The sequence below is a fragment of the Nannospalax galili genome, unplaced genomic scaffold (genome assembly GCF_000622305.1).
Source record: "Nannospalax galili isolate Female #2095 unplaced genomic scaffold, S.galili_v1.0 scaffold389, whole genome shotgun sequence".
NCBI lineage: Eukaryota > Metazoa > Chordata > Mammalia > Rodentia > Spalacidae > Nannospalax > Nannospalax galili.
Genome location: NW_008360310.1, coordinates 502,374 through 520,924, shown reverse-complemented (window position 1 = coordinate 520,924; position 18,551 = coordinate 502,374). Strand labels below are relative to the sequence as shown.

General features: G+C 36.3%; 1 protein-coding gene across 2 annotated transcripts in view; it reads right to left on the bottom strand.

Annotated features, from left to right (window-relative positions):
- The window catches only part of Znf638 (zinc finger protein 638), an 89,312-nt gene that overhangs the window by 35,225 nt on the left and 35,536 nt on the right, over window positions 1-18,551 (bottom strand). For both annotated transcript variants that reach the window (XM_029559443.1, XM_008824702.3), the window contains exons 7-14: window positions 17,571-17,717; window positions 15,150-15,272; window positions 10,703-10,761; window positions 10,467-10,519; window positions 7,911-7,961; window positions 3,641-3,706; window positions 2,544-2,627; window positions 1,115-1,152 (exon numbers count right to left, since the gene is read on the bottom strand). In XM_029559443.1, coding sequence (XP_029415303.1) covers window positions 1,115-1,152; window positions 2,544-2,627; window positions 3,641-3,706; window positions 7,911-7,961; window positions 10,467-10,519; window positions 10,703-10,761; window positions 15,150-15,272; window positions 17,571-17,717 — 621 coding nt within the window. The remainder of the gene's footprint in view (window positions 1-1,114; window positions 1,153-2,543; window positions 2,628-3,640; window positions 3,707-7,910; window positions 7,962-10,466; window positions 10,520-10,702; window positions 10,762-15,149; window positions 15,273-17,570; window positions 17,718-18,551) is intronic.

The window sequence follows — 18,551 nt, the reverse complement described above, 5'->3', positions numbered from 1 at the left end:
AAACTTGGCAAATTTTGATTTTCTTTGGAAGGAAAAACAAATCACAAACTTGTAGATAGTCGAGTGTGTTTGTAAATGACTCCTTCTAAAGTAATTTACAGAATGCAATGCACTGTAAGGAAAGCACTATATTCATACTTTAAAATACTCTTCCTAAAGACAAACTATTTAGCAAGTCCTCCAAGAATGGACTATTAGACACAATGAACTTGGGCTTAGCACAGGAGAGATCTCAAAATCTAATCAGTAAAATCTAGATTAATGAGATTTAAACATATTCCTAAAGCTACAACCAGAAGAAAAAATAGTGAACTTTATGCCCTTCAAATACAATTAGAAGGCTACTTGTACCTCCAAAAATGCAAAACAAAACAAAAAACTCTTGGTATTCTAAATATTAATGTATTTCATACATGCCTCTAAGAGTAGAAACATAAATAAGATTTCACAGAAGTTTACTGGGGACTGGGGATTCTGCTCAGTTGGTAGAGTACTTGTAAAGAAAGCATTCACAGAGCCCTGGGCTCTACCCCCAGCACTGCCTAAACTGGCATGGCAGCTCACTCACTCCTGTAATCCCCATACTCAGAAGTGGAAGCAGGGGGATTACAAAGTCAAAGTCAAGACCAGCCTGGGATTCAAGAGACCTCAACACAAGCAAACAAACAACAAAAAACAAAACAAACTCCAAAAATGTATTGGTTCTAATTTGACACATTGTTATCTACTCTATTTTGCTTTACCATGTTGTTCTCAGGGAAAAGTAATCTTCAAGTGTGTGTATACATACACACACACACACACACACACACACACACACACACACACACACACTTATTAATAGTAATTCAAAACTGACAGGCCAGGCATGGTAGTGCTTACCTTTAATCCCAGCACTCAGGAGGCAGAGGCAGGCAGGTCTCTGTGAGGTGGAGGCCAGCTTGGTCTACATAGAGACCAGCAGGGGCTACAGGGAAATCCTGTCTCAAGACAACCAAAACCAACCAAACAAACAAAAGGAAAACAACAACAAATCAGAAATACTGCAAATTTATTTTTACTGGAGTTTTGTTAAAAAAAATATAGTTGCCTAAATAAGTACAAACAAACTGACCTTGCTCACCGGTTCATTTTCTGTGACTTCCAAAGGAGCTTAACACCAAAATAATGAAAACATGATTAATTTTTTTCCAGTTCATGCAATATTTTCAAGTTCTTACTTTATTCCATAGTAAAAAAACAGTTATTTGAAAATGTATACAACTGACAAAAGGCTAAGCAATAGTAGGAGGTAACTGCAAAACTGACACTGGCTTTTTGTTTTGTTTACGGTCTTTTGAGACAGGGTCTCCCAGTAGTCCCAGCTGGTCTGGAACTCTCTATGTAGACCAGGCTGGCCTCAAACTCACAGAGATCCGCCTGCCTCTGCCTCCCGAATGCTGGGATTAAAGGCATGCACCACCATACCTGGCTCTGACATTGGCTTTTAAATCCATTTGGCATATTTTCTTTTTTCTTTTTTAATTTGTGTACGAGTATATTGCCTGCATGTACTTAAGTGCACCCATGTGCAGAGATCAAAGGGAGTCAGGTCCCCTGGAACTGGAGTTATTGACAGTCATTAGCCACCATGTGGGTGCTGGGAATTAAATGTGGGTCTTCTGCAAGAGCAGCCACTGTGCTTAACTGCTAAGCCATATCTTCTGCCTCACTTGGCATATTTCTTATAAGAGTAAAACTGAGAAAATAATGTGGACATAGACTAAAGAACTCAAACATAATGTTCTTAATGTGATCTAGATATGACCCTAGCATTGGAAAATACACACAAACACATACTACTTAATGGGCCTCTTTTCTTATCTATTAAGTGTATTAACTAATATTAATTTTCCTTCAACTTTAAATGTAAAGAACAAAGCAAAATTTGTACTACCTGAAATATTTTTTCAAGCACTCTTTTCAGGGGCTTTGTATTCCATATTGGGCTGTATTTCAGAGTTTGCTGGATAAACAGTCTGTTTTCAATTTTCTTAAAAAACACTAATATAATCAAACTAATGAATGTGAACCAGAATTTCAGCTAATTATTTCATCACTTCAGTTTTTCTTATGCCAACTTAAGTAAACTTATCTTTGGAAAACAAAATAATCACTTTGAGGATTTATGTTTGGGTGTTTGGGTACATGTGCCCAGGTGTGCTCATGTACACAGATACCAGAGGTCACAATGGGTGTCTTCCTCAATCACTCTCCATCTTATTTTTTGAGATAGGGTCTCTCACTGAACCTGGAACTCATCTATTCAGGTAGGTAGGCCCACTGCTCACCCAGAGCTGGGACTGTGTGTACTGTTATGCCTGGCTTTTATGTGGGTGCTGGGGAGCCAAATTCAGGTTCTCATGCTTGCATGCCAGGCAAATTTACCAACTGAGCCATCTCCAGGCTTCCCTTTGAGGCTTATTAAGAAAAATTTCAAAATACACACTGAACCAAGAGGATCCAAAAAGTAAATAAAAAACTGAGTGACAGCACAAGGTTACCTGGAACAGTCACTGGCTTACTGGAGTCTTTGTTTTTGATATTCGCAGTCTTTTTAGCTTCTAGAGACTTCTTTCCAGATTTTGCTTTTAAAAGTAGAATTAAATCATTATTCTAAGAGTTAAGAGCCTACTCAGTCATTTAGCATGTTTCATATTAATTTATCAATAAATAGCACAGCCTTATTATAATGGAAGCTTATTTATTTTCAATATTTTTACAAGTAATATTGAAAGCAAATTTGAAATTTTTTGGTTGGCCTTAAATTAGTCCTAAGTTAAATTCTCATGTGAAACATAATCATACAAAAACTGTATTCTGAAATTTCTGCAAAGGTTCTTTGAAATTAAGCTATTTGAAAAGACAGTACTAAAAAGATCATACTAATTTCAAAGTACTACATGTATGTTCAGGTCTTTAACAGGGAAAATGGAATCTGCTTTAAGATAACAAACACTAAATAAAGTGTATAAGCTGTGGAGGGTAATATAAAATGACAGTTCTAACTAAAGGAAAAGGGAAAGGGAAAGGAATGAATCATTTAAAGGAGAAAATGGCAGAGCAACCCCCAACTGCACAAACGTCCAAAATACATGGCAATATAGCTGTATTTATATTTTATAGCCATAATACGTCCGCACAGAAATATAAATGATAGATGCTATCAAAGAACAAAGTACCAACAAAAAGTCCTATATTATAAAATTTTAATTCTGAAGTTTCTGCCAAATTTCTCAAGATGCTGTCAGATACTAGAAATTACTACATAAATTCAAAACTTGCTTTCATTAATGTATTTTTTAAAAGAACTGAAAATAAGCTTAATAAGGAGCAGGAGAGATGGCTCAGCGGTTAAGAGCACTAGCTGCTCTTGCAGAGGACCTGGGTTCAATTCCCAGCACCCACATGCGGCTACGAACCGTCCTTAACTCCGGTTCTAGGGGAATCCGAAACCCTCTTCTGACCTCCGTGGCATTGCTAAACACGGGTACACTCACTCACATGCAAGCAATACACTCATACACATAAAATAAAAATAATTAAGAAAAATAAAATATTTAAAAAAAAGCTTAATAAAACCCTCTCTCAATAGTCTTACCTGTTTTGACAGCTTTACCTTTAGCAGCTACCGTTACCACAGATTTTACAGAACTTGCTGATTTCCCTAAATCACAAAAGCTACAGTCAAAACTGTTTTACTTAACTAGTATCAATCTCCAAAGAACCTCATAGAAAAACAATACAAGAATAGTATCATATTTAATAATACAAAATGTTAGGCTGAGCATGGTGGCGCACACCTTTAATCTCAGCAGTCGGGAGGCAGAGGCAGGTGGATCTCTGCGAGCTCAAGGCCAGCCTGGTCTACATAGTGAGTCCCTGTCTCAAAAAGACCAACCAACTAACCAACCAACCAACCAACCAAAAAACCCACACAAAATGTTATCTTTGGGGACATAGTTCATTTTCTAAATCTAACAATGATAATTTCTTTGGTGGAGGGAGGTAGTCAGTGAAGAATTCATCTCCTGCTGGTACTAGAAAGTAGCATTCAGATAAGCTAACTATCTCTCTGAATGTACGCATCAGCTAGATTCTAAAATGCAAAGTGCAAGGACACAGAGCAACTTCATGCTTTTACTGGTTCCAAAAGCAATTATACAGAGCCTCCCAATCTATGATCCCTTGGATCCCACTTGCCTGAAAAGCATTTAAGAATTCACAAAGGTCACATCACATAAAGATCGTTAACTCATTCCTTGTATCCTAGCTGTACAAGATGATTTAAACTGGTCTGATCATTCATTTTACTTATGCATCTATGACTGCTGCTTACTTTCCATGATGCTATTTACAAGCACTATAATCATCAAAGTTGCTGTAAACATCAGAGAGCCAAAATTCTTTCCATTATTAAACAAAATTCCCAGTGCCAGATGTAGGCTATCTAATGAGTTATATTGGTCAGAGAAGTTCCAGAAGCCCCCCCAAATAATACGGGCACTTGCAATTCTTCTTGTTTGCCCACCATAATTAAATGGTAAGAACCTATTTTTGAAGATACTACACATCTTCATTACATGAAGATGTAATCAAGATTACAGGAATCAAGCAGGAACTGAGCTGGAAACTTCCTTTCTGCTGTTTAGCTTTCCTTATCTCCAAATGTGCTACATAAGCTGCTGGGGGAGAAAAGGCATCAAAGGTCTTAACTAGCTGTGAACTCTATAAACTACAATACTGACTGATTCAATCATGGCACAACTGTCATACCAAGTAAACAATTAACTGGTCTCTGACTGGATTTGAAGCCTGCTCCACAAGAAGGAATGCATGTCTGGTGGTATAAACCTAGTTAAAAGCTCATGGCTGAATTCATCTTAGGGCACAGGGGAAAACTAAGTATTGCGTACTTAAAGTGGCATGGCTTCAAATTGCCACCTAAATCTTATGTTTATACCGACAAATGTGACCCTCACTCTTAATCAGAGAGGCTTGTCTTTGAAATCAACTGCCATGAACGCAGAGATTCAAGGCTCTCAGTATAAAGTGCTGAGAATAAGTAATGGTTGAGTGCTCAGCCATAAACAGAACTCCATCTAAACCATCTAAAACTCAGGGAACATTGTGGAACAAGACACAGAAAGAATGTAAGAGCCAGGAGTTCTGTAAGGACAAAGTCAGGCTGGTCTAAATAGCAAGCTCCAGGCCAGCTGAGGCTAGAAGGTGACCCTGTCTCTTTTTTAAAAAAAAAAAAAAAAAAAAAAAAAAAAAAAAAGTAAGTAAGAGCCAGAAGCTAGGGAAGAGGGCTGTGAAATGCTATCTTCTGGGCATGACACAGTCACTGCAGTCACGATCCCATAGCAGCTGAGGCTGCCTCCATCGGGTCTGTTCAAGGCTGGGCCTGTCCATAGTCAATCATGGATCAGGGACAGGATCACAGGACTCTATCCCTCCCTGGTAAACTATAGGCATATTCTAGGGAAGGAATAGCCAGTGTCTTCAGCTGTGTACCCATGTACCCACTAGTGAGTCCACTGGGCACCAAAGGACAGCTCCAAATCTCTGATCACACAGAAGGCTATGGTTAAACTCAGTGATCACAAAAAAACAAAAAGGCATGAATGTGAGAAAAGAACTTGTAAGTTAGTAGAGTGGGGGTGAGGGGAGGTGATGGGGGTGGGAGGGAGATAAGAGAGATAGGATATGGTAGGGGGTGAGAGTAACCCAATATAGAACATAAATGTATGAAAAGAACAAATTTAATATAAAGTTTAATAAGCTGGGCATGGTGGCATATGCCTTTAATCCCAGCACTTGGGAGGAAGAGGCAGGCAGATCTTTGAGATTGAGGCCAGCCTGGTGTACATAGTTCTAGGACAGTTGGGGCTATAGGGAGATCCTGTCTCAAAAAACTAAAAAATTCCTTTCTACTCTGAGAGCAACAGATTTAGCTCTGAAAATGAGGATTCTTAAGAAGTAGCAAGTCCAGAATCAGAAATAAGTAGATGGCAAGTTGAAATGGTTTGAGTATTAATTTTTTTGCATATCTTCCACAAGAGGTGACAGTTGTTAAAACTGAGTAACAGAAATATTATGCGATTACAAGCATGCTTTTGAATAATTCATACAAAAGGAACTATTAATATTCATTAGAACAACAGAAATAGTCTGTATCTACCCTTTATACTCAAAGACAGACCATCATTTTTATTCAAAAGAACAATACAGGCGTCCTCCCATTATCTGCAATTTTGCTGTCCAAAATTTCAGTTACTCAAAAGACAAAAATTTTTAAAATTTCAGAAATAAGCAATTCCTAAATTTTAAATTGGGGCCATTCTAAGCAGTGTGATGCAATCTCCAGCTGTTCTGTTTCATTCAGCCCTGGACCTGAACGATCCCTGTGCCTGTACATGCAGGTCATCCATGCTGCCTCCCATTAGTCACTTAGCAGCCATCTCTGTTATCACAGGGTAGAGGTCTCACTGTGCTTATATTCAAGTAACTCTTATTTTACTTAATTATGGCCTCAAAGTGCAAGAGTAGTGATACTGGCAACACGATGCATATTTCCTTTCAATAGGTTCAATTATGTGAGAGACCACTTCATATAGCTCATTGTTTATGTCTTACTGGGCCTAACTTATAAATCAGGCTTTATCATAGGAACATATATATATATATGAAAAAAGTTTATACAAGGGTTAGTATTATCTGCAATTTCAAGCATCTACTGCACATCTTAAAATGTATCCCTCTCCATAAGGAAGAACTACTACTGTAGCAACCCTTAATTAAGAGTCTGGCATCTAACTAGTCAATTCTTAGTAATTTTTCAGTTTTGCTATATTGAAATAAACAAATGTAAAAGTAAGCCAGTCAAAGATTTCTTTCATTATTCTTATCATTATCATGGGACAGTTCACTTTACTACTTATATGTGGATGCTAATATTTAAGGGGAAAATGTCTAGCATTTGTCTCCAGCAGCTAAGGGATGGCTAGCAGCTTTAGCTCCTAGTCCACTGATCTTCATGTATGAGTCCTATACACTTATCAACAAAATGTTTGTTAAATAAATGTTAACTTCAAGAAGTTTCCTACAACCCATGACCTCTCAGGGGACAGTTTCAAAGACGACTACATAAAAATTACCCATCTGCCAATTACAATATCCCTTTTTAACACAGAAAAGACAATTTAATACACTACACTATATCTTGAATGATGACCCTGACATAACCTGCATTTATCAGAAAAGGAAGAGAAAAGATAAAAGAGGAATACATCAGGGCAAAGAGAAAAAAAACATTAGTTGAAAACCCTCTACAGTGAACCAGGCATGGTGGTGCACACCTATAATCCTAGCACTTGGAAGGTTGAAGCAGGAGGATCAGGATGCAAGGCCAGCATCGACTCTATGGCAAGCTCAAGGCCCACTTGGGCTACCAGAGATGCTCTCTTAAAACAAAACCCACTTACATTTTATAAGAACTGCAAACAGACCATGTTTGCTATCTGGACTACTATATATAAGAAAGCAAGTCCTCAATGAAAGGAAGGAAATATCTTGAGAAATATTTCTCCAGTTAAATCATTTTACTTCGATAGTATTAGAATACTGCATATTAAATCTCGTCTCTTAAAACTATTAGATGACTATAAATACTAAATATTAAAATATACTTAATACATACTTTATCATATTAAATATAAGGCTACATAAGTCTTAAATGTCTAGAATACTAATAAAAATGTACCTGCAGAATAGGGGGTATAGTTCAGTAGGACAGCACCTGCCTAGACTGCAAAAGGCCCTGCATTCAGTCTTCTATACAATAAATAGGCAATATAAAAGCAACATACCTGAAGATTTATTTACTTTGGTTGTGGATGCCTTGATTTGTCCAGTTTTGGCTAAGATAAGAAAAATATATTTCAATAACTCATTATGAATAACATTTAGATTTAGGTAAGAGCTAACCCCTTGGAATAATTTTCAAAGAACACCACAACCTTCAACCTCTCCTGTCCAAGGAATTATTACTAGGGATGGTTCAGTTGGTAATGTATTTGCTTGCAAGCATGAGGACTTAAGTTAGACCCCACATAAAAATTCCAGGCATAGTAGCACACTTATAATCCTATACCTGGGAGGATCTCTGGGTCTTGGCCTAATACCGGTGAGTTTCAGGCCAATGAGAGTCCCTTTCTCAAGTGAGGATAGAATTCCTGAGGATGACACCTGAGGTTGTCCTCTAGGTTCCAAATGCATTTGCATGGACACACACACACACACACACACACACACACACACACACACACGCATGCACCCATATACCACATGCAATAAAGGCACATGTTTAAAATTTTTTCTGCACCCTCTGATTCAATAAACTTCAACAATATTAAACTTTCACCCAGAAAGGCTACACCAATATTCCCATCAATATCATACAAGTAGTATTTCCATACTACCACAATATTATTGTCATTAGCCTGTCCTGGTAACAAAAGATATCAATCTTTCACTATGAGAGGGGCTATGATATGATTTACCTTTTCTTTAACTCTGAGTAGAGTTATATCACTTTTCAGTTTTTAGTCTCCTGAAATCTGCTTATTCATAATATTTGATCTTTTGAGTTGTTCATATTTTATTTATTATTAAAATTTTTAAAAAGTTACACAAAATACTAATGCGCAAGAATATTTTCAGGTAATCAAATAAGTTCCTGTTTGGGAAGGAAATTCTCACTTTGTAATTTAAGAAATATTGCCCATGTTTTCAATACCTTTACTAGCCTATGAACCACATTAAAACTTTGCTGCATTTCTAATTTATTTTACATACGAACTTTACTTTTATCAAATGAATTCCCCCAAACTCATGCTTGCATGGTAAATGCTTTACTCACTGAGCCATTTCCCTAGCCCCATCAATTATTAATTTTATAATTAAATTTAAAAGAAAGTAATTTTCACCTTGGAGCTCAACAGGCAACAGAAAAAATTATGTTTCTTTTTTTTGGGTGGGGGGGTGTCTTTTGGAGACAGGGTCTCCTGTAGCCCCAGCTGGCCTGGAACTCACAGAGGTCTGCCTGCCTCTGCCTCCTGAGTGCTAGGATTAAAGGTGTACACCACCACGCCCAGCTAAAAATGACATTTTTAAAAGGAGAATAATACATTCTTTCAACTATTAAAAAAAAAATCATTAAATCAAGGATGACAAAACAGACATTTTGTACACTGTATTTTTCCTTGGATTCAATTATAGTATAATATGAACTGGGCTTGACTGAACCTTAAGTGCTTCATCCAGCACACATTCATTCATTACACCCTTATGGTTCACAAGATTATTAGAGAATGGAAAAATAAAACTAGAATTATTCCCTAACAAACTATAATACCAAGTGATTTAATACATGGAGTATTGCTAGAAGAGAGCTGGGAGCTCCCAACATCCTCGGAGAGTCAAGGAAGGTATTGTACTCAACTCAGATGGGCCCTCATGGACAAAGAAGACGCTTAACTGACTGAATCTTCAGTACTTTGCCTAGCAACTAGTAATTTGTCACTTAATTAGTATTAGTACTAAGTATAGCTCACATCAACCTCTTCTAGTCAGATGACGATTCTACATAAATGGGCAGTATTAACTATGAACTGAGTTATCAATAAAATACCAAGACATAGCAGGAAAAATGAACTGTCCTGAGTGGCTAAAACATTTCTACTGAGTCAGGAAAGTAATGGGGGGGTGGGGAGCAAGGGTAATTTGTGTAAAGCTTAAGAATTGTAGTCTTGGGCTGGGCATGGTGGTGTATGCCTTTAATCCCAGCACTCAGGAGGCAGAGGGCAGGTGGATCTCTTTGAGTTCAAGGCTAGCCTGGTCTACATAATGAGTTCCAGGCCAACTGGGGCTACAGGGAGACCCTGTCTCAAAAGACCAAAAAAAAAAAGATAATATAAAATAAATTATATTTTAAAAAATATAAAAAAAGAATTGTAGTTTTCCTAGTGCCATCTTGCAAGATATTTCTAGCAAACAGACAAAACAAACTCATTGGAATGAGTGTTAAAAGCTAAAAATTTGGGCCAGGCTGATGGCTTAGTGGATAAATGGCTTGTCTTAGGTAAGCATGAGGACCTCAGTCCCAGTCTCCAAAACCAATGTAAAGCCAGATGCATGCAGTAGTGCATCTGTAATCCCAGTATGACTGAGGTGAATTGGAAAAAGGAGACAGAAGAATCCTTGAAGACTCAAGGGTCAGCTAGTCTGGAATACACAATTGTGAACAAGAGATTCTGCTTGAAAAAAGTTGGAAGGCACCTGAGGTTGTCCTCTGACTTACATACACAATGTGGAATGCATACATGTGCACAGGGACACACACATGCACGCACGCACAAACTTACCCAAAGAAGCTGAAGCAACAGTTTCAACGATTTTTGAAGCATCCCCCTCTTTTCTATTTAAAAGAAAAAATTCAGAAACAACTAAAAAAAGAGTTCCAAGTTCTGTAAAATTCTAAAAGTGTTTAAACCTAATAAAGTTTAAATTCATATAACAATGGTGAGTAAAAATGCAGTTTTAAAATTAAAATTTCTTAATTCATATGCACATTAATTCTCACATGAAAACATAGACTCACTTTAAAGCAGATGCAGATAATTTCTTTGAATCTGAAGTTTTCTTCTTCATTTCTTTGTTCTATGAAGAAAAAGTACTTTAAAAATAGCTTTCTTCCAATTAATATGCAATTTAGACAATATAGAAAAGTATATACAATGAAAATATTCTAAATCTTCCTATTTTGAAGTGTAAATGCTTATAGTTACATTTTCTTCAACTTGTGATCACATAGCACAATTTTATAGTCTTTTACTGATGATGTACCTTTTATCATTATCTTTCAAAAACCTGATTTCTCACGGTACTAAATAAAACATTTCAGATATGTACCTGCTATCACCCTGACCTACTTTATCAGGATCCAATGCTTTGGTCATTTACAACAGCCTCAGAAGGATCTCTCTAATTCTGTCCTGCCCTTCCACTACCCATACTCTTTCCATAACAATAAATGAGATTAAGGTTGCTATTCCTAAACTCAAAACCTTTCATCACACTGAAGGAAAAAAAACATAACAAAAACAGTCCAGTAGTCTCACCTTTCTTTGTGTGGTATGCATCCCAAGATTCGTAGAAGGTGACTGAAACTATTATGTACAAACCATATATATAAAACATACGTGTGTGTATTTTTCACTAAACATACCTATAATAGTTTAATTAATAAAATGAGTACAATAATAGATTAATAATAAACACAATATACTGTAATTTACATTAGGTGAATGCAGTCTCTTAAACATCATACTGAGTTTTTCACATCAATGAAGTATTTTATAGTTTCTCTTTGGCATACATAAACTTCCAACATACACAATAAGGCCATAATTGAGTGAAGTAAGAGTTATGTGAACAAAAGTACCATGAGCCTTAACAGAGACCACTACTAAGTAACTGAAGACCAGGTAGTATACACGGCAGAAATATGCAGGACAAAAGGATTATTCATGTCGCTGGCAGTTACACACTTTATTATACAACTCAGTCTAAAACATATGAAATGCTTATTTCAGAATTTTCCCCTTAATATTTTTAGGCTGCGGCTGATACTGGGTAACCAAATTACAGAAAAATGAAATATAAATAAAGGGGCACAGAAAATGGTCTCGAAGAGTTTATATTACACGTTCCCACTACTTTGTATCCCAAACTACCATGTATCAATACTGCACACTCAAACTCATTCTTTATGCTCCTCAATTGAGTTTATATAGGTGTGGAAATCTGTTTTATGCTGTTCCTTCTCTTTGAATGCCTTCAATCCAAGGCATGGCTAAAACCCTCATCTCTTCATGTGTTTGCACAAATTAACCTTTTCCATGAGACCTTCCCCCAACTACCTCAATGACAGCTTCTTGACACCCAATATGAGCATTTATATTCCCCTTTCCTGATATTTTTCACCATAGCATTTCTTGCCAACAGACATGATTTGTATAGATTTTAATTTTCTTTGTGGTACTTCTCCTGCTTCCCCTTGAAGTTAATCTCCAAGAGACCAGGGACATTGTTTCATTCAATATTCTATTCATGTGCCCAAAAATCACACTTGGCAACTAATGAGTATTTAGAAAATACTTGTAAAGTTGATCTGCATAATGTTCTCATATAATTTTATACTCTCTGGAGTTTTTGGAGGAAGATCATTTTTTGCTATTTCTTTCTACTATATGAAATTTTATTTCAAATGCCTCATTCAGCCCAATAATTTCAAAGATATTTAACTTATTTATTTACTTATACAGAGGGTCTCACTGTATAGACTTGGCAGGCCTGAAACTCACTTATGTAGACCTAGCTGAGAGCTCTGACTCCCACAAGGTAACCTCTTACCTACAGACAATGGCACATGTGCATGTGTGTACACATGCACACAAATAAATGTAAAATAAATGATTAGTCAATATTAATCTAAATAAAGAATAAAGAAAAATCTCTACCAGAAAGTAATTATGAAGTCATACCATAAAGTAATTATATTGCTGCAACAGAATAATTTCAAGGTATGTAGTCAATTTATACACACATAGGTAGTTTCTCAAATCAATCTGGAAAGACAGATTAGGCACAGATGTTGCTAGGTTTAGCCACCAACCTGTTTTGGAAATTATACTGATTTCAACTATACATTACACCATGAATAACAGATTAAGAAAATAATGAGAGCATATATTTTGGCACTGATAATAAAGTCCTATAAAACATGACAAAAGTTTAAAAAAAAAGGCAAAACCCACATAAATTTGAGTATATGAAAAATTTAGAAATTTCTTTCACATGTATTTTGTATGTGTGCTTATTACATGACACACTTGTGGAGGTCAGAGGACAACTTTTAGAAGTCAGTTCTCTCTTTCTACCATATGGGTTCCAGAGATCAAACTCAGGTCATAAGGCTTGGTGGAAAGTGCCTTAACTTGCTGAGCCATTTCTCCAGTCCAGTATATGGAAATATCATACATGTAAATATGCAAATAACATATTAAAGAAAACGCTTTTCACATAGAATACTAAATTAGTATATAGGATAATAATAAACACTTGTAAATGAATTTTTTCATTTGACTATGGAAAACTGCTTGTGGTGGCTCATGATAATACCAGCACCAGAGGCTGAAATAGGGTGACAGGAGTTTGAGGTCAGCCTGGGCTACATAGTAAAAGTCTTTCCCTCAAACAACAACAAAACACCAATAGAAAAACAGTTCATAAAGATAGCCAATAATTATGTTTTTTTAAAAGTTACAAGTTTACTAAAGATCAGGAAAATGCAAATTAAAACTAGATATACCAGGCTGGGTGTGGTAGTGCATGCTTTTAGTCCCAGCACTTGGGAGACAAAAGCAGACAGATCTCTGTGAGTCTGGAGTCAGCCTGGTCTCAGTAGCAAGTTCTAGGTCAGCCATGGCCTCATAAATGGCCTCTCATAAATCACAAGGGTGTTAATTATCACAGCGCTAAATGAGCTACTGATACTTATGACTACACATCTTTTAGCCCAACAACTGATGAGTATCATCTTAAAACACTGTCATAGGCTCTGGAGAGTGTACTCACTGGTTAAGACCACTGGCAGCTCTCTTGCAGAGGACCAAGGTTCAATTCCCAGCACCCACATGGTAAGTCAACAAATGTCCTTAACTACAATTCAAGGGGATGTGACTCCTTCTGGCCTCCATGAGCACTGTACAACATGGGTGCATACATATAGGCACAATACTCATACATATAAAAACCAACAACAGAAACACTGTCATAAATACAAAAGGATAGCCTGTAAAAGGCACACCATGACTTAACAAAAGTCTTACTTACAGGAATCAAAAACAAGCAATAATCTAAATGCCAATCAGTAAGGAACTGGTAATGTGATCATTATCATCATTATGATTATTAAAATAGCAGAACACAGAAGTTATAAAAGAATGAGGAAAACTTACACCAATTCTTTTTGTGTGTGTGTGTGTGTGTGTTTGAGACAGGGTCTCCCTGTAGCCCCAGCTGTCCTGGAACTATGTAGACCAGGCTGGCCTTGAATGCACAGAGATCCGCCTGCCTCTGCCTCTCCAGTGCTGGGATTAAAGGCATGTGCCACCACGCCTGGCTTACACAGATTCTTATGATTAAATTATTATTGACTGAAGAATGTAGGCTAAAGAAGCTTTGTAAAGTAGGTATTCCACAGCAAAAAAGAAGTTATAGTAAATAAGAACATACATACACAAAGTAAAACTTATTGGAAATTTTAAAGTAATTTTGTAGACATTAGCTATGGACATTTAAAGTACAGAATATGGCTTAGAGGGGATGGAGAGATGGGTTGTGGTTAATAGCACTGGCTGCTCTTGCAGAGGATCCGATCCAGGTTCAGTTCCCAACACCCACCTGGTAGCTAACGACTGTCTGTAACTCTAGTTCCAGGGGATCCAACACCCTCTTTTGACCTCTACAGGCACTGCATGCACATGATACATCTACATACATGTAAACATTCATACACATAAACATTTTTTAAATTTCTTTTAAAAAGAAAATGATCTATAAAGATTAAACTCATAAACACTGACATTATCTAAGGAAACAAAAGGTTCCAAAGAATACACCCTCTATGATTCTATTGACATAAAGTTCAAAGCAGTCAAAACATAATGATGATTTTAGAAATTAATGATCATCTATAAGCAAAAAAGGTTTTAGAACTGGAAAGAACCAGTTAAATGGCTTCTAAGATGTGGCCAATATTCTGTGTTGCAACCCAAGTAACAGTTTCACAGAAGTTTATTAATTTGGAAGTTTATTACCATACACTGTCTTAGTCTGTATAATAGTCATTTAATATTATACTATTTGGAGTGCTATATATGTATAAAAGTTTTTAATCTTTTGAACTAACATTTATGTGTTTTTCTACATGTGTGCCAAACATTTGAAAAGTAAAATAACAACAAACCATCAACTGAATTTACCTGTACTCTTTTCTTTCCTGGAACACACACTTTCACACTTTTTCCTTTTATCAGAAGAGGTGTTGTTTCACTGTGCTTCAAGACTGCAATAACTGCTTTTCTAAATTCCATTTCCAAGTAAGCCTGAAATGAAATTTTTGTGTGAAAAAAAAAAATCTATGTTTAAAAGACCCTGCATTTTATTGATTTATTCACTTTAACACAAGGTTTCATCCAAGCTGGCCTTGAATTACTATACCGCCAAGAGTGACCTTGAAATTCTGATCCTCCCATCTCCACCCCCCCAAGTGCTAGGGATTATGGGAATGGGCCACCTTGCCTGTCTGAAGACTGTTCATTTAAAATGGATTTAATACTTCTCAGTAGAATATAAAACTATGAAATTACCTCAAGACCTCATGCTTTTCTATTTTCGTTTTGCTAACCTATAATTTGATCTTAAAGTTGTTTCATACACAATATATATTCAACCTTATATAATTTCTATACTGTTATCAAGATAGGAGTTGTTCATGGCAAGAATAAGGAAGGAAGTCTAGGCTAACTGAACAACACGAGGGAGCCATGACATGGTCTAGATTGCTCTAAGTTTAACTTTTTTTTGGTCTTTTTGAGACAGGATCTCCCTGTAGCCCCAGCTGGCCTGGAACTCACTATGTAGACCAGGCTGGCCTTGAACTCATAGAAATTGGCCTGCCTTTGCTTCCCGAGTGCTGGGACTGAAGGTGTGTGGGGACCACGCTCGGCAGCTCTAAGTTTGACTCTTTAAACATGTTTTTAAAATACATTTTTATCCACTGAAGTTGGGACCTACAAACAAATATTATCTTTCCTGAACATCTATTCACAGTGGGCAAATTAATGCTATTTCATGACAACAAATTACATGAGAATTTCTGAGAAATATTATGAGTTGGTGAAGATTTTATCTAGTGAAAGAAGACTCAATTTTGATCTATAGGTATCTTAACATATTAAAAAAAATTCTTTCAATTTTATTACACATGTATAATGCACTTTGATTATACTCTCTTCCATTATCTTTTGTTTTTAAAAATATTTTTATTTATTGTTATTTTATGTGTATGAGTATACTGCCTACATGTGTATTAGTGCACCCTTATTGTACAATGCCCACAGAGGTTAGAAGAGGGTGTCGGATCCCCTGGAACTGGAATAACAGATGGTTGTCAGCCATCATGTGGGTGCTGGGAATCAAATCTGGGTCCTCTGCAAGAGCAGTCAGTACTCTTAATCACTGAGCCATCGTTCTAGTCCCCATTACCTTTTTATTAAAAAAATTTATTTATTACTTTTATGTGTATTGCCTACATGTATGTTAAGTGGACCTGTGCCATGCAATGCACACAGAGGTCAGAAGAGGGTGTTAGATTCTCCTGGAACTAAAGACATGGACAGTTGTTAGTTGTTGGGAACTGAACTTTGGTCATTTACAAGAGCAACCAGTGCTCTTAACAGCTGAGCCACCTCTCCAGCCCCTCCGTTTATCCTCTTATCCTTATCCCACACAAAGCCTTTCATCTTCCTAGTAAGCATGTCTTCTATTTTCATGTCATTTTTGTTTGCTTGTGGTTCACTGAATTTAATTAGGGTTGCATGCATGCACACAGGTGGGAGAGACAGACCTGATTTTTTTTTTTTTTAAGATTTACTTATTTTTATTTTTTGTGAGTGTTTTGCCTGCATGTATGTATGCAGGTGTATGTATCACATGCATGTAGTGCCCAAGGACACCAGAAGAGGAATTTAGATCTCTTGGAACTGGAATTACAGACAGTTATCAGCTGCCATATGGGTGCTGGGAACTGAATCCAGGTCCTCTGGAAAAGCAAGAAGTGCTCTTTCTCCAGCCCCTAAGCCTGACATTTTTAAGGCCATTTGCTTTTTTTTCTCTTTTTGGTCAACTACCATAACATCCAGTATCTTAACTCACAATAGTTCATTATACTTAAGTCTAAGATTGCTCATGATTTTCAAACTTTAAATTACCAAAACACAACATAAATGCAAATAATACTAACTATACAAAGGAAATCATTTATATAACTTAGGTGGTCTACATTATAGCATATTACTTATTTTTAGTTTTTAAGAATACAGAAATGCCTTCTCGCATATCTACAACTATTTTTATACCTCAGGGGCAATGTAGTTGTCATCCTATACTTAGCCTAAAATATTTATTATCTGGGCTTTTATTTTTAAGTGTGCCAGTTCTCTGGGACTTTGTTCCCTCATGAAGGCCTTTTTCCTTTGTCAATGCAAAAGCTGTGTAACAGTTAATATAGTTATCAACAAACAATTACACACGTAGTACAAGAAGCCAAGATACCCAACAACAGTTATCACCATTAAAGCAACAAATTGGTATAAATTTTCACAACTGACTGAATGACTCACCTCATTTCTACAGGGAACAAGAAGGACATCGTTAACCTTTCCAAATGGCTGAAATGCTTTTCTAATATCTTCTTCAGTATAGCCATCTTCTGGAAGTTCAGATACAAGAAGAATTGAATTGGAACTCAAAGACTGATCTTTCCGAGGCTAATTTTGGAGTGGGAAGAAAATTAAAAAGAAACCACATAAGCCATATATTAATAATAATTTCTCATATAATTTCTACTATTGATCTCAGTCCTCTAATGGATCTTTTCTAGATGCTATAGTTTTGTTCATTCTATGTTCTAATAATAAAAAAATATACTATTTTTTTTCTTTTTTTTTTTTTGGTCTTTTTGAGACAGGGTCTCCCTGTAGCTCCAGCTGGCCTGGAACTCAGAGATCTGCCTGCCTCTGCCTCCCAAGTGCTGGGATCAAAGGCGTGCATCACCACGCCTGGCATATATATAATATTTTAAAGGACTCATATATACCAGATGTAGGGGGCATATCTCTAATCCTAGCACCTGTAAGGTTAAGGCAAAAAGTGTAAGACCAGCTGGGACCCTGTATCAGAGAAAGGGTGGATACATATATAACGTATGCAATCTGAATATCCTATATCAAACTTATCACCTATGTTAAAAATTAACTAAAAAAGGAAAAACCTTTTGAAAGAATTGTGGCTATCCCTAAAGTCCTGAAACCAACCAATCAACCCCCCCCAAATTTATATACTATCTTATCAGACTAATTATCAGACTAATCAAATATTTTTTCTATATTTAACACTTCTTCCTAATGATTTTCAAACTTATATAACTACACATTGGTTATTTTAAGATTAAGGTTTAAAATATAACTTCTTTGGAAGAAGGAATATAATCGTTGAAAGTCCAACATATTTACACAAAATCAAGGGCAAATATTATAATTAAAAAATCAGACCTATTAAAGAGTTATTCTAATGACAGTTTAAGATATTTAATAGCAATTCAA